Source organism: Pangasianodon hypophthalmus, chromosome 27, assembly GCF_027358585.1.
Source record: "Pangasianodon hypophthalmus isolate fPanHyp1 chromosome 27, fPanHyp1.pri, whole genome shotgun sequence".
Taxonomy (NCBI): domain Eukaryota; kingdom Metazoa; phylum Chordata; class Actinopteri; order Siluriformes; family Pangasiidae; genus Pangasianodon; species Pangasianodon hypophthalmus.
The window spans coordinates 16,636,377-16,663,061 of NC_069736.1; the positions used below are offsets into that span (position 1 = coordinate 16,636,377).

General features: G+C 37.8%; 4 protein-coding genes across 6 annotated transcripts; 1 reads left to right on the top strand and 3 right to left on the bottom strand.

Moving 5' to 3' along the window:
• Positions 1 to 239: 239 nt before the first annotated feature.
• Positions 240 to 6,709, top strand: LOC113531216 (leucine-rich repeat neuronal protein 4). The gene is made up of 2 exons (XM_026921790.3): positions 240 to 397; positions 1,833 to 6,709. Exon 2 carries the CDS (start codon positions 1,838 to 1,840, stop codon positions 2,561 to 2,563), a length of 726 nt encoding a protein of 241 aa, XP_026777591.1. The 5' UTR covers positions 240 to 397; positions 1,833 to 1,837; the 3' UTR covers positions 2,564 to 6,709.
• A 104-nt stretch (positions 6,710 to 6,813) lies between these two features.
• LOC113531236 (ribonuclease-like 3) lies at positions 6,814 to 9,238 on the bottom strand. The gene is made up of 2 exons (XM_053230315.1): positions 9,119 to 9,238; positions 6,814 to 7,848 (listed from the first exon to the last, which is right to left on the bottom strand). Exon 2 carries the CDS (start codon positions 7,836 to 7,838, stop codon positions 7,407 to 7,409), a length of 432 nt encoding a protein of 143 aa, XP_053086290.1. The 5' UTR covers positions 7,839 to 7,848; positions 9,119 to 9,238; the 3' UTR covers positions 6,814 to 7,406.
• A 10,428-nt stretch (positions 9,239 to 19,666) lies between these two features.
• LOC113531235 (ribonuclease-like 3) lies at positions 19,667 to 21,255 on the bottom strand. The gene is made up of 2 exons (XM_053230314.1): positions 21,111 to 21,255; positions 19,667 to 20,548 (listed from the first exon to the last, which is right to left on the bottom strand). The coding sequence occupies exon 2, from the start codon at positions 20,536 to 20,538 to the stop codon at positions 20,098 to 20,100; it is 441 nt and encodes a 146-aa protein (XP_053086289.1). The 5' UTR covers positions 20,539 to 20,548; positions 21,111 to 21,255; the 3' UTR covers positions 19,667 to 20,097.
• Positions 21,256 to 22,909: 1,654 nt separating this feature from the next.
• LOC128317590 (ribonuclease-like 3) lies at positions 22,910 to 26,343 on the bottom strand. Of its 3 annotated transcripts, none has more exons than XM_053230311.1 (2): positions 26,183 to 26,343; positions 22,910 to 23,786 (listed from the first exon to the last, which is right to left on the bottom strand). In XM_053230311.1, the coding sequence occupies exon 2, from the start codon at positions 23,774 to 23,776 to the stop codon at positions 23,336 to 23,338; it is 441 nt and encodes a 146-aa protein (XP_053086286.1). In that variant the 5' UTR covers positions 23,777 to 23,786; positions 26,183 to 26,343; the 3' UTR covers positions 22,910 to 23,335. The 3 variants fall into 3 exon arrangements, with proteins under 3 accessions (XP_053086286.1, XP_053086288.1, XP_053086287.1); XM_053230313.1 differs by lacking the exon at positions 26,183 to 26,343 and adding an exon at positions 25,804 to 25,927; XM_053230312.1 differs by lacking the exon at positions 26,183 to 26,343 and adding an exon at positions 24,349 to 24,501.
• Between the last annotated feature and the right edge of the window lie 342 nt (positions 26,344 to 26,685).

Consider the following 26,685-nt stretch of genomic DNA (forward strand, 5'->3'; position numbering starts at 1 on the left):
TCTGGTATGTAGCAACAGGTTTGCTACTTGCACAGGAATGTGGGTGTAAATGATTCACATGGGCCAGAGTTCAGTGCGGCACTAATCACCATACACACACACACACACACACACACACACACACACACACACACACACACACGGTGCACTGGGTGCACTGCTAAGTGCAGAAATTTGGAGCATGACGGTGAGAGGATTGAGAGAAAGAGAAGTGGAGGGGAGAGGGAGAGGGAGGGCTCAGGGGGAGATGAGGGAGGAGGAAAATAAGAAGGCGATTGTTGGGGAGTTGGAGATGATTATAAAGGCTGGAATGAGAGAGAGACAGATTCACCACACATACACACACAGGAACAGGAACAGAAGTTGCAGAAGATTGCCTGGACTTATAATCACATAGGTAAGTCAATCTTTTAACCCATTTATTTAGATAACATCAGTCCATAGTGACGCGACTGAGATAATAATCCACTTTTGCAATATAGCTTCGAAATATCAAAGCTACTCAATTCTTCTACAAAACTTGCAATATCATTTGCCACTTAGTGATTTTTCTGCATTTTATTATTTTTTTTTTAACTCAGCAGTCACACTTTTTTAGGTTTCAAGCAATAGTGAGAGCTTACGCTTATTGCTCTGCATGTGGCTTTCTAATACACAGCACACACACACACACACACACTTTCTTGCTCAACATGTGCTGGTTTTTAGGGCTGGATTTGCCATGCTCTTTGTGTCTGCTTTCTGGATTGTGTTGCAAAATGTGGCATAAATGTTACAAACACACTGACTGAAGTTCTAAACAGCATACAACAGCAAAAACTACGCACCAGAAACATCCATACACCTTTGGATGTACTTTTTTTTTTTTTTTTGATCATGATTCTTCATGGTTTGCAAAGGAATGCTAAGCATTCTAGGAAGTATTCAATTGAGCTAGTATCTAATTTGACTTAATAACATTAACTCATGTTTGGGGAAAAAATAAACACATCAGAAAACCTTGAAATGTCTTTTTTTCCCCTCCTTTGGTTCAATGCTCTGTATGGGTAGATGTTGTGAAATCACGACATCTCATGAACATTAGCAGATGTCTTTTTTTTTTTCTCCATATTTAAAACGTCTTTGTGCTCTATGGGTTATTAATGTAGCTTGAGGCACAAAGAGTCATTCATTTTCCAGCGTTTTTTCTCTTGTGGGTATTCTCCTTGGCTTAAGGCATGCTAGTAATGACTTGCATATAAATATACTTCTGAATTTCTTTGAATCTTTTGGTTTATAGACCATATGTATAATGACTTATTGATACATGGTAATGCCTTCATTATACAAGGAATTGTGCACATTGTTGTGATTACTTATGAAAAGGCTTTACAGATTATAGCAGTAATAATAATAATAATAATGAATTTAATAAATTGTTAGTGGAATGCATTATAAGTAGTGTTTATATCACAAATATCAAAGAAATTCAGGCTCATTTTGCTTTGTGTTCCCACCGTAACTTCATTTGTGTGTAGATTATCGACAGACGCATGGTATTAAAACCGAAATGTAATAACAAACATGTTATCATTTCATTTCCACTGTTTTATTTCACTTTCATTCAGAAGCTTCCTGATCATTTGCACTCTGCAATGTTTCTTTGGTGCAACATGTTATGAACACTATTTATAATGCATCATATCAACAACAAAGATAGCTATAAAGTATAAGGCATGTTCATAAATAATTATAATAAATTGTGTAATGCTTTAGGAATGCGTTATCACATGATACAAATATGTTTATAGTTCTTCTGTTGTGTCCTAACTGCTTGCATTCTTCGTTTACAGACACCATGTTGAGAAAGCATCCTGCTCCTCCACTCCTTCTCTCCATCACCTTACTCATCTCCTCCATATTAGCATCGTCATCATCATCACCACCACACAATGCCACCCACCATCCCGGCGTTCCCAATCCGCATTTTTTCAGTCCCGGTGAAGACTACAATGATTACAATGAGGAATTAACTACAGAAACGACACACAAAACCATGGGTTCTCCGCCTCCGCCCTGCGAGTACGACTCCTGCAAAGACCAGCAGGAGTCGTGTCAGAAGCTCGCACTCACTCTGTCCTGTTCCTGCCCCGGTATCAGCGGCCCCTTTGAACTTCCGGACACTCCAACCCTCTGGAGGCTGTCTTTAGAACCCAGTGGAATGGTGGTAGTACGGTGGTGCGCGCCATCCTCCACGGTCACGCACTACCTCGTTCAGGTGGAGGGTCAGGATGAGGCGCGTGATGCGAGAGAGAATAGGAGGATGATGGAGCTGGGAGATATAGCTCCTGGCACTGAGGTGTGCGTGGAGGCGGTGAACAAGGCAGGCGTCAGCACCCGGACGAGCTCCTCGTGCGCTCGCTTCGAGAGCTCCGAGACGACGTTCACCGTCAAGTTGGTGCTCGTCGGAGCAGCAGTGGTGTTGGTGGTAGTGATCGTGTCAGCGCTGTTGCTCTGGTGGTGCAGGAGACACCGGAAAACTCCAACACGGACAGCAAACCGAGGAACCGACATGGTTCTCTGAGGGAGAGGAAGAACAAAGCAGGAGATCTCTAATAACTGTTGCTTGAAAGATTTTTACTGGAATGTCTATGTGTACAAAAGCACTTTAGTTACAGTATTGTTTGAGTATTAATTGTATGTGATTTTTTTTTGTGGATTTCTACTGCTACTATTATTATTATTATTATTATTTTAATATATATATTTCTTTTTGTGGAAGTATTTTATCTTGAAGTTTTATGCTACCTTTGTGCGTAAGAGAGAAGTGAATTGATGATGATTTAACAGATATATATATATATATATATTCAATTTTTTCCAACCTATGTAGTGAAAACCAGCTCCCATGAATGTACTCATCTGCGCACAACGCTTGTCCTTGCTGAAAACTCTGCGCTCATGTTTACAATACAGCTGGAAACTTTAAACTCTTTCCCCGCTGAGGTTCTGCCATCAGTCATAAAACACTTAGCTTGTTTTTCCCTATAACAATATGACCCTCTGATTGGCTGGAGTGTGACCGATCAGAGCCAAAGGGTTCAGAACAAAAAAAACAGATCAGCGTGAGCAATGCACGATCATCAGCCATTGCAATTGCAGTGAGCACATTACATATGGTAGCCTTTAGGGGGCAGAGCTGAACAGCTTGGTTCTGAGTCTGGGTCTAAAAAGGACACAAAAATTGCCTAATACATTTCATATTATGAATCACGGTTCTTTATGTGCCACAGCGCTGTTGAATTCTCGATTCTGATTGGTCAGATGGTGGTGATTAGTTGTCTGTAAGGAGATGTTTATTTAACATTTATGGAAGGAGTCTCCAGTGTCAGCGCTTTGTAAGACTCAGAGGTAAAGCTGTAACTTTAAGTTTTCCAACATCTTCAGGACAGAGGAGTTTACGTTTTACAGTTTCTCAGTAACATGACAAGCTGCATTTATATTTTTTGTCTTATTTACTTCAAGAGAGAGAGGCTGGTGAGGGAACGACTGTTTATAGCTGCTATAACATAAGTGCGAACATGAACTAACTTGTGTTGTGGGCGTTCTATAACAATAAATGTGAATAAAAATACATAAAATGTATGATGTGTCATTCTCAGCAAATTGCTGGTATAGGAGGAATAAAACACTTCCGGACATGCTTTTATAGGAAAATAATTCAGGGTGGTAACCGTAACTCCGCTTCCTACTTTCATATAACAGCATGCCCTAAATGTTTTATTCTTTATGCGAAATTCTTGGACTATTACATGTTTGTCTAAAATGACTCCAAACATTTGTGTTTTTTTTTTTGTTTTTTTTTTTTGAATCCATAAAAGTGGAATTCCAGCCACACGTTGCTTTAGTAACACGCAGTGGTCATTCGTATTGGCTAGTCAAGGCAAGCTAGCTGTAGGTGCTCTTTCAAACAGTTGTACGCAATGCTCAAAGACAATAAAGACGTTAGGACATTATATTTAAAAATAGAGAGCGAGGCCATTCAGCAAAAGGAAAAAAAACACTCTTCTGACTGTTCTTGATGTTTGTGACTCGAGTTACTCAGTGGTGCCAACTAATAAAGTGGTTTCAGGCAACAGGGTGAAACTGGGACGAGGAAATGCAATCTGGGAACTTTCCGTGGAAAACAGAGACCTCTGATTACTCTAGGTTCTTTATGTACTTGCTCATGAAGATGACAAGTGAGGCAGCATTCATTAGAGCAAGTGATTAAACTGTTTTGTAGTGAACGAGTATATATGTGTGTGTACGTGTGTGTGTCATGGTCTGAGAATGTGATTGAGTAACTGTTTAATGCACTCCAACCACAGCATGCTGAAATCACTGATGGTATTAACCACAGAACCACATTTCCGTCATCGATGCAATTCACACAAGCTCACTGCCGGCTATTAAAAATGATTAAACCCCAGCTGAATGCTAAGGAGTTGTCTAACTAAATACCTGCATTGTTGTCATTGCTTTCTAAATATACTGTTGCTTGGGGTGTGACTGTAATGAAATCCTCTTTCAGTGAGTAACCTTTATTCTTGATCTTGATCTAATGTGGTGTCGTTACTTTAATTTAATTACTGGAGTTATTAATTGTCACTGGTGTCATAAGTACAAGCCCAGTGACAGTAACACCAATAACAAATTTCCACTGAAGAGCTATTTTCCAAGATGGTGTCAGTGGTGTCTCGACATTAATCCCACCAGCACCAATAAACTATTTGGTTAATTCATTAATCAGATTTTTTTTGGTAAAAATTACTTCACAGGAAGATTGAAAGGTGTAACTCTAACGACACATCTATTATTAACAGATAAAATATTTTTCCAACACTTGGCACTTACATTTTTTTTAAATATACGCAATTTTAAAAAAGCACACAATAATAAAGAATCAAAGAGTCTTTTTTTTTTTTGTTACTTAGACATTTTTAAAGTTATACAATGATGTCGTATATGTGGGACATTTTGAAAATGTTTAAAGTTAAGCGACATGTTTGTCAGCATATTCTGAGACTTCTCTTTTGGTTTGTCTCTTTAAGGGGAACTCTTTGCTGAATCAATGACCAACAGAAGGAAGTTACAGAAGCTATCCAAAAAAATTCTCTGTAAGATTTTGCCAACCGGACTATTATATAATGGCATGTAAAAGTTACCTGTTATTTCCATCTTTTATGTTTATGGCTTTTTTACTGTAGTAAATGAAATTATATATGAAACATTGATATAAAACCGTGCTGCATCTACAGGGTTTGCTCAGTGATGAGAACTCAACTCAGTAATGAGAGTTGGCGAGAGAAGCCAGAGATAATACCACAGTGTAACGGGGGGAGAATTGAGCCACCAACACACAGCAAGTTTGACTCAAGACTGAGCACTGAGTGAGTGGAGAGCTCTCCTTAAAGGTGCACTAGGTAAGATTAGGTCTCTAACAGTTGGGTTCAGGTGGGTTCAAGATTTGAACATTTCCCACCCATGTTCCCAAAGCTCCGCCTCCTGGATCTACGGTGACCCGTAGAGTAGTGTCTATAAAATGACTGACAAGAGGTGCATCCAAACACAAACAAGCATTCTGGACTGGAAGTCAGTTTTCCAAACGGGATTTCTCAGCCTCTTAGTACACTTGTGCTGAGGTCATGGCTTAAACCAATTTTTTTTTTTTTTTAATCATGTTGTAAGTATCTTTCAGGTTATCTGTACAATTAAGAAATACTACTACTACTAATAATAATAATAATGATAATAATAAAATCAACTATTGTGCCTTTAAATAAACCCAGACACAGGTGACACTGATTGCCAGTGATTATTATTAAGACGGTGCTCTCTAGCCTCACCCTAACCCTCTGGTGGTGAAAACAGGGATAGCAACATCACTGCTTGCTCTCTGCCTCCCTCTGGTGATGGCGCTCTCATAAACTTTTGGTCCTCTCTTCTTTCTGATGATTTGGGTCCACAGTAGAGACAATAACAGCAGAAAAATGTGGATCGGACATTGGCTTGTGTAACAAATGGCAAAGATTGGAATTGGATTTGGGAGAGAAATTTGTTTTCGGAACTGGAAATGTTTTTCATTTGTTGCGCTTGAATTTTGTTATATTTATACTTTATTATATTTATTATATTTGCATCGCAAGTGATGTTTGTGTGAAAGAGTTTAACTGTGAAGTGCTTCAGTTAAAAACAAAGCAAAAATTTAAAGCTTAGTAGTTTTTATGAAAACAATATCAAAAGGTAATCGATATCGGCTAATACACGAGGTTTCGTTTTCAATATTGGTGTCAGAAAAGAAAAGTGTATTTTGTGGTAAAAAGTGGTATTTTGCCATCTCTAGTGCACAGGCATCACTTTCTTTGTATTGGTAACCTCTTAAATATAGCATCACTGTTATCAAGCAAACTGTCCCATACATGGTTGATAGATGTTAGTGGGAGTTACTAGCAACTCAGCAGATTTCTATTTAGAGCTCTATTTATACCAATATTTGTCCAACTTACACCAATTGTGACCAATAAGTGAGAGGATGAAAAGAGAGTGTATATGATGTATTTGTCAGTAAACAGTACAAATTTAGTTGCTATAAAAGATGACCTGGATATGTTTTATAGCACATCCGTTGCTATAAAAAAAAATCCAAATAAAGAACAAGAATCTGCGCAATTACAAAAGATGTTTCCTTCCTGGTCAGGTCAGTCGAGTGTCATTTTTCTAGTTTATTTGCAGAAATCTTGAAATGTACAGTAAAACAGTCTTTATAGAGAACAAATCAAACAGCAGAGACAATGATTTTGCGATGCTTTATTGATTTAATAAAGATGAACGCTACTGATTTTACAAGCAAACTAAGCAAAGTCTGTAGAAATGATGCATTTAAAACCTGGGTTTTTTTTGGTGGGATTATATAAAATCTCACGATATACCAATAAACAGTGACGGATTTGTTGTACAGTTATCACACCATATGTTTTTCATATCCATAGAGTACATGCAATCACACAAATGTTCATTTCCTTCACTCGTCATTCTGAACTCAAAAAGTCAACGAGATGTAACATTTTAAACTGCTCTTTTCTGATTTCAGGAGCCCATTCTATTCGAAAGTTGCATTAACCCAATGTGTTACAAGTCTGGACTAAAACGTATGAACATGAACATTTCAGAATGTATATAATGTCATTAATACAGAGAAATAAAAGATCAACAAAGTGATTGAAAGAAAATGTCTTTCCTGGCTTCAACACAACCACCGCAGAAGTTCACTAAAGTAAAAAAAAAAAAAAAAAAAAGCAGCTCAATCAGCGTATTTCAGGATCATTAACCATTAGTTTAGTTGCAGATTCATTGGTCACTAAACATCTGACCTTCGACATTTCAGCCTACAAAATATGGTCTTCTATGTAATGCACGGGCCAACCCTGATCACATGATATATTAATGTATCGAGTGCTCTGATGACCTTTTTTGCCGTAGTCACAGCGTGGCCGTCTTTCTCCACTGTGTAGTTTGCATGTGACCACAGTGAAAGGCTGGCCGCTTGTATAATTACGCGTGGCTTTCCCACACACAGCCTTGACCAGGTTAGAATTGGCCTTTATGAAGGTGTTCACTTCTTTGCAATTGTTGGTGTTACCATCAGTGATTTTTCTCTTGTAGATCTCACTAGTACACTTTCTTTCGGTCATGTCTATGTAAACATGCTGATTCAGGAAATTTCTGTAGCGATGTATCACGTTAGGGGGCTGGGCTTCAGCTGGCAGCACGGCGCACAACACCAACAGCAAAACCAGGCCAAACTGACACTTCTCCATGATGATGCTTCTGGAGAGAGACACAAACAATCTAAACAGGTTACACAAACTAAGATGACTGTGGGTTTTTTTCTGCTTTCAAAATTTCATACAAGATTTTAATCCATGTTTTGGGTTAGTACACAGGAGATATAATATTACTTGCTACCAAGGGCAAGTATTTAAATGAAGATTGAAATTCTTAGTTCTGTTTTTTTTTTTTTTAAATTCAACTGTCAGCACACGTGTTACATGTAATCCAGAGGTGTAAACATTGCTAACAATAAAAAATAAAAAATCCCCAAGCATTTTACGCCAAAACCCCTAGCGCATGTCAGTGGAAAAGATTTTTTTTCAGCCATGCAACAGAAAAAAAACAGGGCAAATATTCTGTATAAGTAGCTCCTCGTGTTTTTTTACCAACCAAAGTGACGTTAGCCCCGCCTACTTGTTTTCTATTGATCGACAAGACAGAGCGTTGGTAGCGCAGGAAAATTGCCATGACATAAGAGGAATAAAACATATACAGATGTAGGAAAATCAACTTCAAGGCAGTAACCCTGCTCCAACACACCACCCCGTTGTTGATTATTTTCTTATAACAGCATGACACAGGATGTTTTATTCCTTATATATTATTACTTTGACCCCATTTTTATTCCCTCTGAGTGACTAAAATCAAGGCAATAACAATTTTCTGTAGCCTCCTGAGTCTAAATTGATTTTGGACAACATTTATCCTTAATGTTTGTGCACGTCATTCATATCCATATCTGAGTGCTTGGATTTTACTCCCACCCCTTGATACATTAACACTGTTCTGTGACCCCGAGGTTGACTAAAAGGGATTCAGGACCTAAAAAGAGCTGCTGTTGGGCCTTAAGACACAAATGGGGTGGTGTGATGCATCCAACATGAGCTCCTGAGCTTTACATTTACATTTAATTAGTGATGTAAACATCAATTGCTAAGTGATTTCAAACCAGAGTTAGTGCAGTTTTATATACTGCTTTTTATTCTAAAAACACTAAAACACATCCTACAACTTGTTTAGTCTAGAATAACATCTTGCCCCACTCACTAATGCACAAATGGTTAACCCTTTATCCACAATCACACACAGTCTTCACGATATTTCTCCTACCAGACAGAGTGTTAAGGTTGGGTTTGAATGACCAAGGATACCTTTATGTACTATTTAGTAATACTTTCCTATTTCTTATAAATTATATTCTATTAAGATGAAGCAACATTTCCTCCATTTAAATGTGTGTTGAGGAGCAAAAGATAAACAATCTTACCAGCAAGAGAGGATTGAAGAGTCCCAATCAAGAAGATAGGATAAGAAGATGATCACGCACAGTCAGGCAGAGTATAAATGAAAGAATAATCAAAACCACTGTTCAGAGCATGAATGTGTGTGTGTGTGTGTGTGTATATGTGTGTATATATATACACAAGACCGTCCTATGACCATTAAGCGAAATGCAAACGCTGCAGCTTAATGTGGTTTTACTGTGGTTTTACACCTTCACCAGCTTCTTTCGTGTCAACCATTGCAGAACTTTTCTTCTGTGTGTTTTTCACACTTCAGCTGTTGTTGTTCTTGTGCATGTTTTAATCTGAATTCCTCCAACTAGTCCCCTGTTAAAATAACTTGAATAGTACGGCTCCATGGCAAACATAAGGACTGATGAAATCCACATTCGGTTTTTTTTTTTCAGTTCTTTTCAGTTTTCTTTTCTTTTTTTATGAAAGTAAATGAAATCAGATAATGATGGAAAATGTAAAGTGATGCATCTATAGCTTAGATTCGGTCCTGTAGCTTTGTCTATAGCTAAATATCAGTAGCAAGCTACAGATAGCCAAACCACAATGTTTATTAGGTGCAGAGAACATGGACCTGGCTTGTAGCTCACACTCTCACGTTTATCCAGAGGAATTACTTGCGCTTAATTGCATGTGTGCACGATTTCGTGTGTGTGCCTTGTTTTAATATTAGAATTTAAATATATAATTTAACTTTGTTCATCTGGTCAAAGACTTGAACACGTACAATTTCACCTACTTAGTTAACAGATTTACTGCACGGACTTAATTTTTTAGTTTTCCGAGTGGTTTGTCTAATCATGTTCATGTAAGGTCTGGAACTGGGGCCCATGTGATCAGCTGGGCTTCACAGTCTTTGGTGCACAGTTTCCACATGGGCCTCACATATAGATGTTCATGTGAAATATTCTGGCATCCCAAAGCACATCAGGATTCCTGAGGAATGGAAAAAATATCCATCGCTTATTTACATGGTAACCTGATGTTCAGATAAGAGGAAAAGGGTTCGGTGTCAAAGTCCAGCACTAATTCTTTAACTCTGAAAGTTAGCTGAAAGCGTTAGCTGCTGGTTGACGCTGAAGCACATGGTTCCCTCTCATTCACCGGGAGGTGTTAACCACTAGCTTTGTCAGTGTCTGTGCGGTTAATGCTTTTTGCACTTGCTTTCTTCAAGCACCTTCAATTTTATACAAATTCACTGGTGAAAATGATCATCTAAAAAAAAAATAATAATAATTTATTAGATCATTTTTCTGTGGATGTGAGCTGATAAACTGAGTGTTGAGGTGCAAACTAAGCCAAAATACAGAACAAAGGGTGATGTGTTCTAGTGATTTGGGCCAAGAACCAAACAGAATCTTTTGAGAAAGCTGAATATATCCAAACAACTCTACAAATCAAACAGCAGAGAAAATCCCAGTCAAGAGGATGTTAAAACAATAAGAAATGAGCCAGGAGCTGAAGCTAAACTACTGCTCAGAGCATGAGTGTGTGTGTGTGTGTGTGTGTGTGTGTATATATGTACCTGTCCATCCTATGACCATTAATCTAAATGCAAATGCTGCTGCAGCGTTGAACTTTTTTAGTCTTCTAAACTACCTTGTGGTTTTACACCTTCAGCAGCTTCTTTCGTGTCAACCATTGCAGAACTTTTCCTCTGTGTGTTTTTCACACTTCAGCTGTTGTTGTTCTTGTGCATGTTTTAATCTGAATTCCTCCAACTAGTCGCCTGTTAAAACCACTTGAATAGTACGGCTCCATGGCAAACGTAGGGCCAGATGAAATCCACATTCTGTCTTTTTTTCAGTTCTTTTCCATTTTCTTTTCTTTTTATTATGAAAGTAAATGAAATCAGACAATACTGGTTTTCAGTATGTGTGGGAATATAAGGAAAAACAGGATGTTTTTTGCCAAAAGCATGTCACAATGTAGTTATTTTTAATGATTCATAGAATACAGATGTTTCAGGAATGAAGGAAAATGTAAAGTGATGCATCTATAGCTTAGATTTGGTGCTGTAGCTTTGTCTATAGCTAAATATCAGTAGCAAGCTACAGATAGCCAAACCACAATGTTTATTAGATACAGAGAACATGGACCTGGCTTGTAGCTCACACTCTCACGTTTAGTCAGAGGAATTACTTGCGCTTAATTGCATGTGTGCACTTTGTGTGCATTTTGTGTGTGTGGCTTGTTTTAATATTCAAATTTAAATATATAATTTAACTTTGTTCATCTGGTCAAAGACTTGAGCACGTACAATTTCACCTACTTAGTTAACAGATTTACTGCACGGACTTAATTTTTCAGTTTTCTCAGTGGTTTGTCTAATCATGTTCGTGTAGGGTCTGGAACTGGGGCCAGTGTGATCAGCTGGGCTTCACAGTCTTTGGTCCGCAGTTTCCACATGGGCCTCACATATACAGTGGATATAAAAAGTCTACACACCCCTGTTAAAATGCCAGGTTTCTGGTAATGTAAAAAAATGAGACCAAGATAAATCATTTCAGAACTTTTTCCCCCTTTAATGTGACCTATAACCTGTACAACTCAACTGAAAAACAAACTGAAATCTTTTAAGCGGGGCGAGTAAAAATAAAAAAAACAAAATAATGTGGTTGCATAAGTGTGCACACCCTCTTATAACTGGGGATGTGGCCGTGTTCAGAATTAAGCAATCACACTCAAACTCAAGTTAACTAGGAGTCAGTTCACACCTGCCATCATTTAAAGTGCCTCTGATTAACCCCAAATAACGTTCAGTTGTTCTAGTAGGCTTTTCCTGACATTTTCTTAGTCGCATCTTACAGCAAAAGCCATGGTCCACAGAGAGCTTCCACAGCATCAGAGGGATTTGATTATTAAAAAGTATCAGTCAGGAGAAGGGTACAAAAGAATTTCCAAGGCATTAGATATACCATGGAACACAGTGAAGACCATCATCATCAAGTGGAGGAAATGTGGCGCAACAGCGACATTACCAAGAACTGGATGTCCCTCCAAAATTGATGAAAAGACGAGAAGAAAACTGGTCAGGGAGGCTGCCAAGAGGCCTACAGCAATATTAAAGGAGCTGCAGGAATTTCTGGCAAGTACTGGCTGTGTAGTACATGTGACAACAATCTCCCATATTCTTCATAGGTCTGGGCTATGGGGTAGGGTGGCAAGACAGAAGCCTTTTCTTATTAAGAAAAACATCCAAGCCCGGCTAAATTTTGCAAAAACACATTTGAAGTCTCCCAAAAGCATGTGGGAAAATGTGTTATGGTCTGATGAAACCAAGGTTGAACTTTCTGGCCGTAATTCCAAAAGGTATCGCTGGCAAACACTGCACATCACCAGAAGAACACCATACCCACAGTGAAGCATGGTAGTGGCAGCATCATGCTTTGGGGCTGTTTTTCTTCAGCTGGAACTGGGGCCTTAGTCAAGGTGGAGGAAATTATGAACAGTTCCAAATACCAGTCAATATTGGCACAAAACCTTCAAGCTTCTGCTAGAAAGCTGAAGATGAAGAAGAACTTCATCTTTCAGCACGACAACGACCCAAAGCATAAATCCAAATCAACAAAAGAATGGCTTCACCAGAAGAAGATTAAAGTTTTGGAATGGCCCAGCCAGAGCCCAGACCTGAATCCTATTGAAACTCTGTGGAGTGATCTGAAGAGGGCCGTGCACAGGAGATGCCCTCGCAATCTGACAGATTTGGAACATTTTTGCAATGAAGAGTGGGCGAATATTGCCAAGTCAAGATGTGCCATGCTGATAGACTCAAACCCAAAAAGATTGAGTGCTGTAATAAAATCAAAAGGTACTTCAACAAAGTATTAGTTTAAGGGTGTGCACACTTCTGCAACCACATTATTTTGGTTTTTTATTTTTACTCTCCCAACCTAAAAGATTTCAGTTTGTTTTTCAATGAAGTTGTACAGGTTATAGGTCACATTAAAGGTGGGAAAATTTCTGAAATTATTTATCTTGGTCTCATTTTTTTTACATCACAGAAGCATAGCATTTTAACAGGGGTGTGTAGACTTTTTATATCCACTGTAGATGCTCCTGTTTAACGGGTTAATATGTATGGCAAAAAAAGGCTTAATATGGGTTTTATGCAACAGCAACATGGGTAGATGGAGGGTCCTGCATGGTGCTGTACGTGGGCACCGTCTGAGTGTTGTACAGGCTGCATGCACTACTTTATTTTACAGTAGCTGCTTTTAACTAGGAAAACATTACTCAGAATAAATGATCCATAGTACAGTGAACTTTTTTTATTTAAAAATTAACAGCAAAGAATAAATCATTCAATTAACAAAAATTGTACACCAATGTCTTGTAACGTGGGGTTTGGGTTTTGTTGTGTTTCTTGTTCATTGTTCTCATGTCTTTTATTTTGGAGTTTAGTCATGGTTCCTGTCTAGTCATGTGTTCCTTGCCCCTCCTGTGATCTTGTCATGTGTTACCCTTGTCTATGTGTCTTGTTCTGATTGGTTGGTTAAGTCATGTGTCCTTGATTGTTTGGTATATATAGCCCTCATGTAGCAATTGTCTCTTGTCGTGTATTGATGTTGTAACCTGCAGTCTGTTTGTGTCTAGTCTGGCCAAGCCAAGCCAATCCAAGTCAAGTCAAGTCTGTCCAAGTTAAGTCAAGTCTTTATTTGTATTTTGGGTTTTCACTTTGTTAAATAAAGCTGCACTTGGGTTCATCACCACGCTCGCCTCGGTGGACTAATGTTACATGTCTATACGCCAACAATAATATCTAGTCTATCTCTGTATATTATAACTATTCAATAATCTTAAATTTAAGTGTTATTCAATTATTTTAATAGCTATAGCTATTAGTGTGTGTGTGTATATATATATATATATATATATATATATATATATATATATATATATATATATATATATATATATATATATATATATATATATAATAGCTATTTAAATTTAAAAATATTCATAGTAACAACAACATTAATGTTATTGTTAATATTATTTTTTATTATAAATGACAATAATGTTATTCGGTGATAAAAATAGCTATAATTCAACAACACTAAACTTTCTTAACTGCGCTCTGAAAGAATCCGAATCTGAATGTATGAAGGAAAAGGGAAATATTCTGGCATCCCAAAGCACATCAGGATTCCTGAGGAATGGGGAAAAAATATCCATCACTTATTTACATGGTAACCTGATGTTCAGATAAGAGGAAAAGGTTTCGGTGTCAAAGTCCAGCACTAATTCTTTAACACTGAAAGTTAGCTGAAAGCGTTAGCTGGTGGTTGACGCTGAAGCACATGGTTCCCTCTCATTCACCGGGAGGTGTTAACCACTAGCTTTGTCAGTGTCTGTGCGGTTAATGCTTTTTGCACTTGCTTTCTTCAAGCACCTTCAATTTTATACAAATTCACTGGTGAAAATTATCATCTAAAAAAATAATAATAATAATTTATTAGATCATTTTTCTGTGGATGTGAGCTGATAAACTGAGTGTTGAGGTGCAAACTAAGCCAAAATACAGAACAAAGGGTGATGTGTTCTAGTGATTTGGGCCAAGAACCAAACAGAATCTTTTGAGAAAGCTGAATATATCCAAACAACTCTACAAATCAAACAGCAGAGAAAATCCCAGTCAAGAGGATGTTAAAACAATAAGAAATGAGCCAGGAGCTGAAGCTAAACTACTGCTCAGAGCATGTGTGTGTGTGTGTGTGTGTGTGTGTGTGTGTGTGTATATGTACCTGTCCATCCTATGACCATTAATCTAAATGCAAATGCTGCTGCAGCGTTGAACTTTTTTAGTCTTCTAAACTACCTTGTGGTTTTACACCTTCAGCAGCTTCTTTCGTGTCAACCATTGCAGAACTTTTCTTCTGTGTGTTTTTCACACTTCAGCTGTTGTTGTTCTTGTGCATGTTTTAATCTGAATTCCTCCAACTAGTCGCCTGTTAAAACCACTTGAATAGTACGGCTCCATGGCAGAAAATTCAGGACTGTTGCTACTCTCTCTAGGAGTAGGCATCCTGCTAAGCTCACACCAAGAGCACAACAGGCAATCCTGGAAAAAAGATGAAAAAGAACCCAAACATAACAGCAAAAGACCTGGCAAAATCTCTACAAACTGTGAAAGTCTTTGTTCATGCGTCCACTATCAGAAAAACACTGAACCATAATGGTGATAATGGAAGGACACCATGAAGGATCTACAAAACTCAAGGGTTCACTTACTTTTTCCAGATTGTGATCGTGCAGAATCGTGACAGATGAAGATCAGACCACTTTTTTATAAATAACCAATGCAAAAACCCTGGTAACTCCATGGGGTTCACAAACATTTTTCTTGCAACTGTAGCTGTATGCTCTCTTTCAAACAGTCGTACACAAAGCCAAATGCTTGCTCATATATATTCAAGAACAGCGAGCATGGCAGTTCAGTGAAAATCCTCTTTTGGCTCGTCTTCATGATGTTTGTGACTTGACGTACACAGTGGTGCCATCTAGTGGTTTAGATATAAATTCATTTTTAGAATGATCTTTTCTATTTCCTAATGGTCAAATCAGGGACTTTTCAGACAACAGTTTCAAACAACCATGTGATTATTGTAAATTATTTGCATTCATTCTTGAAGGCATCAGCTGAGTCAATATTCATCACTTGCTGATCAACTGATTAAGTGATGAAACTGTTTTGGTGTGTGTGTGTGTGTGTGTGTGTGTGTGTGTGTGTGTGTGTGTAAAAAAAAAAAATAATAATAATAATAATAATAATTTATTGGATCATTTTTCTGTGGATGTGAGCTGATAAACTGAGTGTTGAGGCACAAACTAAGCCAAAATACAGAACAAAGGATGATGTGTTCTGGTGATTTGGGCCAAGAATCAAACAGAATCTTTTGAGGAAGCTAAAAATATCAAAAGGATTTATATATATAAGTTCTGACTATACTCGTGTCTAATCATCACAAATAGACTTGACAAGGTTCAGTGTGTTTCAGAAAAGTAAAACTGACCTGCCTTCTTTATAGAGAACAAATCTACAAATCAAACAGCAGAGAAAATGGTTTTGCGATGCTTTATCTGCTTTAATGAAGATGACAGGTATTGATTTTAAAGTGCATAGAAATGATACATTTAAAAGCTTTTTTGGTTTGTTTATATAAAATGTCATTACATACCAATAAACAGTGATGTATTTGTTGAACAGGTATCACACCATATGTTTTTCATATCTATCGAGTACATTGCAATCACATGTGGCTTTATAACAGACCACAAATGTTCATTTCCTTCAGTCATCATACTGATCTCAGTCAAAGAGATGAAACATTTTAAACTGCTCTGATTTCAGGAGCTAAGATCACAAAAAAATGGAATAAAAATGCTACTAAAGTGGATGAATGAACATCTGAAAATGTATCATGTAAGCAGTATAGAGAAATAAATGATCACCAAAGCAATTGAATTGAAAACCTTCAGCTCAACCACCTCAGAGATTCATTAATCAGTATAAGAAGTGTTGTAAGAAGTATTTTTTAAAGATTGCGTTAGTTTTAAGAACATCACCAAATATTTGGCGTTTTAAATCACAGCCTTGATGTAATTAACCAGCTCTTTCACCGTGGTAATGCACGGGCAAACCCCCTTCACATGCTATTTGAATGTGTTTAGGGCTCTGATGACCTTTATATTTACATGGGTTACTTGATGTCCGCTTGCAAGTGACCACAGGGAAAGGGTTGTTGCTTTTTTGAAGATTCCCACCCAAAGGCTTGCCGGCTCTCCCACATACAGCCTTGACCTGATCATCTGTGGCCCATATGAAGCTGTTCACCGTTTTGCAGCTGCCACCAGGATTGATTCCCCTCTCTTTGATCACGTTGGTACATCTAGACTCGGGCATTTTCAGGTAAATATGCTTATTTCTGAATGCCCTCCAGTTCTGGGCTTCAGCAGGCAGTGTGGTGCTCAACACCAACAGCAACACCAGGCCGAACACACGGATCTCCATGATGAAGTCTGTGGACAGAGACACAATCAAATTACACAAACTAAGATGATTATATTTTTAGCTTTCAGGATTGTGTCGATTAATGTAGACTGTCGTTGTTCTAATTACTTCGTGTAATAATAAAGAATGTAGACATATTTAGGTTTACAAACTGTATTGTTTCATCAGTTAGTCACGTTAGCACTCGGCTAACATATCCACCATTATTGTTTTGTTAACCCAAAAATTAATTAGGGAAATGGGCGTTTCGTTTCCGACACGGAATAGATACGGAAAGACCAATCAAAACAGACTTGGCCAGCTGACCAATCAGAGCAGAGTAGACTTATGGAAGGGAGGGGTTTACAGACCTTAAGGTCCGAATTGATTCAAACGAACCTTATCCAAATCATTGCAAAAATGATTTTAATATTAAGTGCATATTCTGAGAAAATTACAATGTTTTCTGACCTTAGATGCATTTAAACCTGTTGTAGGGGACTCCAACACAATATTAGGACACTTTAAAATACTATATGACCTTCTCTTTAACAACACTGTGGTATACATTATTCATAAATACATAAATACTTATTAGCAACAACTGGGACTAAAATTGGATGTAGCCTGATGGATAGGGTAATACTTTAAATGCTAAAATGAGAAACAGGACATCCATAAGTAAGTAGTGAACAAAGGAATTAAATAATAATATTTACCTCAAAAATGAAGGAATCTGACCACAAGTAAGTATCTTCGTTCTCGAGCTGTATTTATAGAAATCTGTCCTAAAACTCTTGTCTCTCCTCCCACCTTATATACCGTCTCATCCAGCAATGAAACCTCCCACTGTGTGGATGTTCCTTATCAAGGCTGATAATAAAACTAATAAAACACAGGATTCTGTTCAATAAGCCTACAAGATGTCACAGTACATATTTACCAAATTGTAAATGGAATATGAAGGTGACAAGGGTTCAGAAAAATCGGGGCTAACTGAGGTCACGCCTTGAGCAAATCCTGGTCTGCAGGATTCAGAGTTGTAAATCGCATCGTCCACCTGCCATTAATTCTACTGAGTTTAAAGAATGTTTCCAGTCTGTTATTTATAGCTGTCACAGAACATCTGTCAGGATCCTGTTTCCTCACTGCTGCCTCGTCCACAAGCGTTCATTATATGTTCTGCATTTCAATGTACACACGTCTTGACATACTGTGCAAATAACTAATAAACTTAACATACACACATGGAATTAATTTAAAAAAAATAACCCAGTTATTTCTTATTAGTGCCATTAATGACTCGAAATGACTTCCTATAAATTCTAATAGACATCTTATGTTGTGCTCTGTTTTGTGTTCTTCCTGCTTCAACTTGCTTTTCTTGTTTTGTTTTGTTTATCTCTCCACCTGTTAAAACAACATTTGGTGTGGATTTTGGTCGTCCTGTAATTCTCAGTCTCATTCCGCTGAATCCTGGTCCCTGCTTCCTGTTAATCATTTCTTTTATGTGATGTCTGTAAATAGTTTTCTCTTCTTTATCACATGCTCACAATGGGGATCACAATCATTTCTGACGGCCCACAGTGACACAAATTTATTTTCCTCGCTAGAATATAAGTACATCATAAGATAAATACATTAATCACATGTAAAACATTTTAATATCGCCCAGTATATCAAATTCCAACGTACTGTATGTGAATGTTATTATTGCATGCTGGTTCTTAAAGCTACTCAAAAAAACATCCTGAAATCCTCCATCACTGTCTAGTACAGCAATACTGACTCACACACCGAGAGGAAACATGAACGTACTGTGTGCAAGGCCTCAAAGATAATCAGATATGAATGTGTTCGATTAAATCCCCTAACTTCTGAACTCTGACTAGGAAAAAACCAAAGAAAACAGAGTCAGTTTGGAATTCCTGCTCTGAAACTCAGGACGGTCTCCTCAACCCCGAGTTCAGTCAGCGACGTCAAATCAACATGGCCGCTCACAGCATCAGCAGTAAACACAGTAGCACCTCTTTCCTTTAAAGGAGTTTTACTGTATATACACGTATTAGCTTTAGAGTAATCAACATTCAGACATATTCACTTGTTAAATCTATAACAGTGACTGTACAGTTCATTGTTTAGAGGAAGTAAATATCCATCAGTCATCACAGTTACCTGAGTAAGATGTCACTTTGATCTACTTCTATTTACGTCTATTTACTGCTGCTACCGGTTTCAGTCCATTTGTACGAGTGCAGCATTTGCACATTTACTCTTGAACTGACTGCAGTGTTAATGCACGTTCCTTTTACGTGCTGTTTTGTCTTGTCTTGGACTTTATTGTTCAGTGTATTGTTTAGCGTTGACTGTCGAGCTGTAAGGAACCCAATGACCACCACGTTCTCGGTTTGAACACTTGGTGTCGCCGTCACAGTAAACAGAATATAAATACAAGTGCTGAGTCTCTGACATATTTAATATTTTAAGATATGATTTAAAGAAACAGACCAAGCGAAATAAAACATCAGAGAAAACTGCATTTCTTTATTGTTTTGATAAAGAAAATTAAAAGTAGAGTTCATATGATTCAGCAAAAAATAGAAATGATACATTTAAATCATATCTTAGTTATAATTTTTTTTCCCTGAGACCATCCAATTTAAAAGTTGCATTACCACAATGTCTTACACATCAGAACAAAAACTGTATGTAGATTAACATCTGGAAAATGGATATTGTAATTAATACAGAGAAATAAAAGATCAGCCAAGTGATTAAAATGTCTTTCTGGCTTCAACACAACCACCTCAGAGATTCACTAAAGTAAAAAAAAAAAAAAAAAAAAAAAAGTGGATCAATCAGTGTATTTCAGGATCATTAAACATTAGTTTAGCTGCAGATTCATTGGAAAAGTACTTTTATGAGCATCACTAAACATATGACTTTTTGAAAATTTCAGCCTACAACAACCGTGTCTCCAGGATAATGCACAGGCCAACCCTGTTCACATGATATTGTAATGTATCGCCTGTCCTCATGACCTCTGTATTCACAATGTGGCGGTCTTTCTCCACTGTGTAGTTTGCATGTGACCACACGGAAAGGCTGGCCACTTTCATAATCCTTCATGGCGTTCCCACACACGGCCCTGACCTGGTCAGAATTGGCCAATATGAAGGTGTTCCTCTGTTTGCAGCTGCGCTTTCCATTAGGCAGCACAGTTTCAATTCCCCTACTTCCGATCACACTGTCACACCTGTTGCTGGTCATGCCTGCGTAAACGTGCTGATTCAGGAAGTTACTGTAGCGGTGCGCCACACCATCCGGCTGGGCTTCAGCAAGCAGTGCAGCGCACAACACCAACAGCAAAACCAGGCCGAACCGACACATCTCCATGATGACGCTTCTGGAGAGAGACACAAACAAATTGCACAAACTAAGACGATTGTATTTTTAGCTTTCAGGATTTTGAGCGAAAGCGGAAGTAACTGTCTTTCGTGTCTCTCGCGTCCTTTCCCCTTCAGAGATTTGGTTGCTGTTTATTTATTTCAGTCCTAAATGCCATGATTATGAGGGATATTTAAAGACCTTTTGTATGTTACAAAGTGCTGTTTTATGTTAAATAATCCTCTTCTTCCAGAAAACTTTGCCATATCAACAATTACACACGTTTTTATATGGAGCAGTACAAGCTCCTGTGTATATTGTTACCATATAAATGATAACATATTAATATAAACCTGGGAGTTGCAGCTGCACTACTGTCAGAGCTGCTGTTATAGAAAACTGACCAATCAGAATCGAGAATTCAAGGGGCTGTGGTATACATTTTTCACAAATACAGTTCATATTACCAACAACTGGGATGAAAATTGGATGTAGCCTGATGGATATGGTAATACTTTAAAATGAGAAACAGGACATCCATAAGTAAGTAGTGAACAAAAAGATTAAATAATAATATTTACCTCAAAAATGAAGGAATCTGACCACAAGTAAGTATCTTCGTTCTCGAGCTGTATTTATAGAAATCTGTCCTAAAACTCTTGTCTCTCCTCACACCTTATATACCGTCTCATCCAGCAATGAAACCTCCCACTGTGTGGATGTTCCTTATCAAGGCTGATAATAAAACTAATAAAACACAGGATTCTGTTCAATAAGCCTACAAGATGTCACAGTACATATTTACCAAATTGTAAATGGAATATGAAGGTGACAAGGGTTCAGAAAAATCGGGGCTAACTGAGGTCACGCCTTGAGCAAATCCTGGTCTGCAGGATTCAGAGTTGTAAATCGCGTCGTCCACCTGCCATTAATTCTACTGAGTTTAAAGAATGTTTCCAGTCTGTTATTTATAGCTGTCACAGAACATCTGTCAGGATCCTGTTTCCTCACTGCTGCCTCGTCCACAAGCGTTTATTATATGTTCTGCATTTCAATGTACACACGTCTTGACATACTGTGCAAATAACTAATAAACTTAACATACACACATGGAATTAATTAAAAAAAAATAACCCAGTTATTTCTTATTAGTGCCATTAATGACTCGAAATGACTTCCTATAAATTCTAATAGACATCTTATGTTGTGCTCTGTTTTGTGTTCTTCCTGCTTCAACTTGCTTTTCTTGTTTTGTTTTGTTTTATCTCTCCACCTGTTAAAACAACATTTGGTGTGGATTTTGGTCGTCCTGTAATTCTCAGTCTCATTCCGCTGAATCCTGGTCCCTGCTTCCTGTTAATCATTTCTTTTATGTGATGTCTGTAAATAGTTTTCTCTTCTTTATCACATGCTCACAATGGGGATCACAATCATTTCTGACGGCCCACAGTGACACAAATTTATTTTCCTCGCTAGAATATAAGTACATCAATACATTAATCACATGTAAAACATTTTAATATCGCCCAGTATATCAAATTCCAACGTACTGTATGTGAATGTTATTATTGCATGCTGGTTCTTAAAGCTACTCAAAAAACATCCTGAAATCCTCCATCACTGTCTAGTACAGCAATACTGACTCACACACCGAGAGGAAACATGAACGTACTGTGTGCAAGGCCTCAAAGATAATCAGATATGAATGTGTTCGATTAAATCCCCTAACTTCTGAACTCTGACTAGGAAAAAACCAAAGAAAACACAGAGTCAGTTTGGAATTCCTGCTCTGAAACTCAGGACGGTCTCCTCAACCCCGAGTTCAGTCAGCGACGTCAAATCAACATGGCCGCTCACAGCATCAGCAGTAAACACAGTAGCACCTCTTTCCTTTAAAGGAGTTTTACTGTATATACACGTATTAGCTTTAGAGTAATCAACATTCAGACATATTCACTTGTTAAATCTATAACAGTGACTGTACAGTTCATTGTTTAGAGGAAGTAAATATCCATCACTCATCACAGTTACCTGAGTAAGATGTCACTTTGATCTACTTCTATTTACGTCTATTTACTGCTGCTACTGGTTTCAGTCCATTTGTACGAGTGCAGCATTTGCACATTTACTCTTGAACTGACTGCAGTGTTAATGCACGTTCCTTTTACGTGCTGTTTTGTCTTGTCTTGGACTTTATTGTTCAGTGTATTGTTTAGCGTTGACTGTCGAGCTGTAAGGAACCCAATGACCACCACGTTCTCGGTTTGAACACTTGGTGTCGCCGTCACAGTAAACAGAATATAAATACAAGTGCTGAGTCTCTGACATATTTAATATTTTAAGATATGATTTAAAGAAACAGACCAAGCGAAATAAAACATCAGAGAAAACTGCATTTCTTTATTGTTTTGATAAAGAAAATTAAAAGTAGAGTTCATATGATTCAGCAAAAAATAGAAATGATACATTTAAATCATATCTTAGTTATAATTTTTTTTCCCTGAGACCATCCAATTTAAAAGTTGCATTACCACAATGTCTTACACATCAGAACAAAAACTGTATGTAGATTAACATCTGGAAAATGGATATTGTAATTAATACAGAGAAATAAAAGATCAGCCAAGTGATTAAAATGTCTTTCTGGCTTCAACACAACCACCTCAGAGATTCACTAAAGTAAAAAAAAAAAAAAAAAAAGTGGATCAATCAGTGTATTTCAGGATCATTAAACATTAGTTTAGCTGCAGATTCATTGGAAAAGTACTTTTATGAGCATCACTAAACATATGACTTTTTGAAAATTTCAGCCTACAACAACCGTGTCTCCAGGATAATGCACAGGCCAACCCTGTTCACATGATATTGTAATGTATCGCCTGTCCTCATGACCTCTGTATTCACAATGTGGCGGTCTTTCTCCACTGTGTAGTTTGCATGTGACCACACGGAAAGGCTGGCCACTTTCATAATCCTTCATGGCGTTCCCACACACGGCCCTGACCTGGTCAGAATTGGCCAATATGAAGGTGTTCCTCTGTTTGCAGCTGCGCTTTCCATTAGGCAGCACAGTTTCAATTCCCCTACTTCCGATCACACTGTCACACCTGTTGCTGGTCATGCCTGCGTAAACGTGCTGATTCAGGAAGTTACTGTAGCGGTGCGCCACACCATCCGGCTGGGCTTCAGCAAGCAGTGCAGCGCACAACACCAACAGCAAAACCAGGCCGAACCGACACATCTCCATGATGACGCTTCTGGAGAGAGACACAAACAAATTGCACAAACTAAGACGATTGTATTTTTAGCTTTCAGGATTTTGAGCGAAAGCGGAAGTAACTGTCTTTCGTGTCTCTCGCGTCCTTTCCCCTTCAGAGATTTGGTTGCTGTTTATTTATTTCAGTCCTAAATGCCATGATTATGAGGGATATTTAAAGACCTTTTGTATGTTACAAAGTGCTGTTTTATGTTAAATAATCCTCTTCTTCCAGAAAACTTTGCCATATCAACAATTACACACGTTTTTATGTGGAGCAGTACAAGCTCCTGTGTATATTGTTACCATATAAATGATAACATATTAATATAAACCTGGGAGTTGCAGCTGCACTACTGTCAGAGCTGCTGTTATAGAAAACTGACCAATCAGAATCGAGAATTCAAGGGGCTGTGGTATACATTTTTCACAAATACAGTTCATATTACCAACAACTGGGATGAAAATTGGATGTAGCCTGATGGATATGGTAATACTTTAAAATGAGAAACAGGACATCCATAAGTAAGTAGTGAACAAAAAGATTAAATAATAATATTTACCTCAAAAATGAAGGAATCTGACCACAAGTAAGTATCTTCGTTCTCGAGCTGTATTTATAGAAATCTGTCCTAAAACTCTTGTCTCTCCTCACACCTTATATACCGTCTCATCCAGCAATGAAACCTCCCACTGTGTGGATGTTCCTTATCAAGGCTGATAATAAAACTAATAAAACACAGGATTCTGTTCAATAAGCCTACAAGATGTCACAGTACATATTTACCAAATTGTAAATGGAATATGAAGGTGACAAGGGTTCAGAAAAATCGGGGCTAACTGAGGTCACGCCTTGAGCAAATCCTGGTCTGCAGGATTCAGAGTTGTAAATCGCATCGTCCACCTGCCATTAATTCTACTGAGTTTAAAGAATGTTTCCAGTCTGTTATTTATAGCTGTCACAGAACATCTGTCAGGATCCTGTTTCCTCACTGCTGCCTCGTCCACAAGCGTTTATTATATGTTCTGCATTTCAATGTACACACGTCTTGACATACTGTGCAAATAACTAATAAACTTAACATACACACATGGAATTAATTTAAAAAAAATAACCCAGTTATTTCTTATTAGTGCCATTAATGACTCGAAATGACTTCCTATAAATTCTAATAGACATCTTATGTTGTGCTCTGTTTTGTGTTCTTCCTGCTTCAACTTGCTTTTCTTGTTTTGTTTTGTTTTATCTCTCCACCTGTTAAAACAACATTTGGTGTGGATTTTGGTCGTCCTGTAATTCTCAGTCTCATTCCGCTGAATCCTGGTCCCTGCTTCCTGTTAATCATTTCTTTTATGTGATGTCTGTAAATAGTTTTCTCTTCTTTATCACATGCTCACAATGGGGATCACAATCATTTCTGACGGCCCACAGTGACACAAATTTATTTTCCTCGCTAGAATATAAGTACATCATAAGATAAATACATTAATCACATGTAAAACATTTTAATATCGCCCAGTATATCAAATTCCAACGTACTGTATGTGAATGTTATTATTGCATGCTGGTTCTTAAAGCTACTCAAAAAAACATCCTGAAATCCTCCATCACTGTCTAGTACAGCAATACTGACTCACACACCGAGAGGAAACATGAACGTACTGTGTGCAAGGCCTCAAAGATAATCAGATATGGATGTGTTCGATTAAATCCCCTAACTTCTGAACTCTGACTAGGAAAAAAAAACAAAGAAAACACAGAGTCAGTTTGGAATTCCTGCTCTGAAACTCAGGACGGTCTCCTCAACCCCGAGTTCAGTCAGCGACGTCAAATCAACATGGCCGCTCACAGCATCAGCAGTAAACACAGTAGCACCTCTTTCCTTTATAGGAGTTTTACTGTATATACACATATTAGCTTCAGAATAATCAACATTCAGACATATTCACTTGTTAAATCTATAACAGTGACTGACATTGTTTAGAGGAAGTAAATATCCATCACTCATCACAGTTACCTGAGTAAGATGCCACTTTGATCTACTTCTATTTACGTCTGTTTACTGCTGCTACTGGTTTCAGTCCATTTGTACGAGTGCAAAATTTGCACATTTACCAACAACTGGGATGATAATTGGATGTAGCCTGATGGATAGGGTAATACTTTAAAAATGAGAAACAGGACAACCATAAGTAAGTAGTGAACAAAAGGATTGAATAATAATATTTACCTCACAAATGAAGGAATCTGACCATAAGTAAGTGTCTTTCTTTCTAGAGTTGTATTCATAGATATTGGATAATGAGTGTATTGTGTTGCTATAAAAGGTGACCTTTAATAGCACATACAGTGCTAAGCATGTATTGAAAGAGTTCATAAAATAAACATCAAATTACCTTAAAGAGTATGAATCTGTATGATCACAAAGTTGTAACAATGTTTTCTTCCAAGAATCAGCCAAGTGTCTGAAGTCTCAGTATTTGCTCCACTTCTACCCCCAAAAGTGGCTCAGCTTTATATACAGTTTCTACAGCCCGGTTTCACAACGCACATGTTTTTTTTTCATAGGATTCTGTCCAGTATTTGGAGACACAGGTGGAATTTGGAGTCAAGGTCACTCCACAAAAAAAGAGTCATGCAGAAACTCACTCACTCACTTTCAGTAAAAGCTTTATTGAGGTCACAGATTGTGGTGGATTCATTTAATGATCAAATCAGCTGGTCATGTGACAGCATTGCAATACATAAAATCATGAAGACACAAGTCAAGAGCTTCAGCTAATGTTTACATCAAACATCAGAATGGGGATCAAATGTGAGCTCAGTGACTTTGACCGTGGCATGGCTCTTGGTATCAGTTTGAGTGTTTCAGAAAATCTCCTGGGATTTTCACACACAA

Excerpts from the sequence above, each read along its gene's own strand:
- LOC113531216 (XM_026921790.3), top strand. The coding sequence starts at position 1,838 with ATGTTGAGAAAGCATCCTGCTCCTCCACTCCTTCTCTCCATCACCTTA.
- LOC113531236 (XM_053230315.1), bottom strand. The coding sequence starts at position 7,838 with ATGGAGAAGTGTCAGTTTGGCCTGGTTTTGCTGTTGGTGTTGTGCGCC.
- LOC113531235 (XM_053230314.1), bottom strand. The coding sequence starts at position 20,538 with ATGGAGATGTGTCGGTTCGGCCTGGTTTTGCTGTTGGTGTTGTGCGCT.
- LOC128317590 (XM_053230311.1), bottom strand. The coding sequence starts at position 23,776 with ATGGAGATGTGTCGGTTCGGCCTGGTTTTGCTGTTGGTGTTGTGCGCT.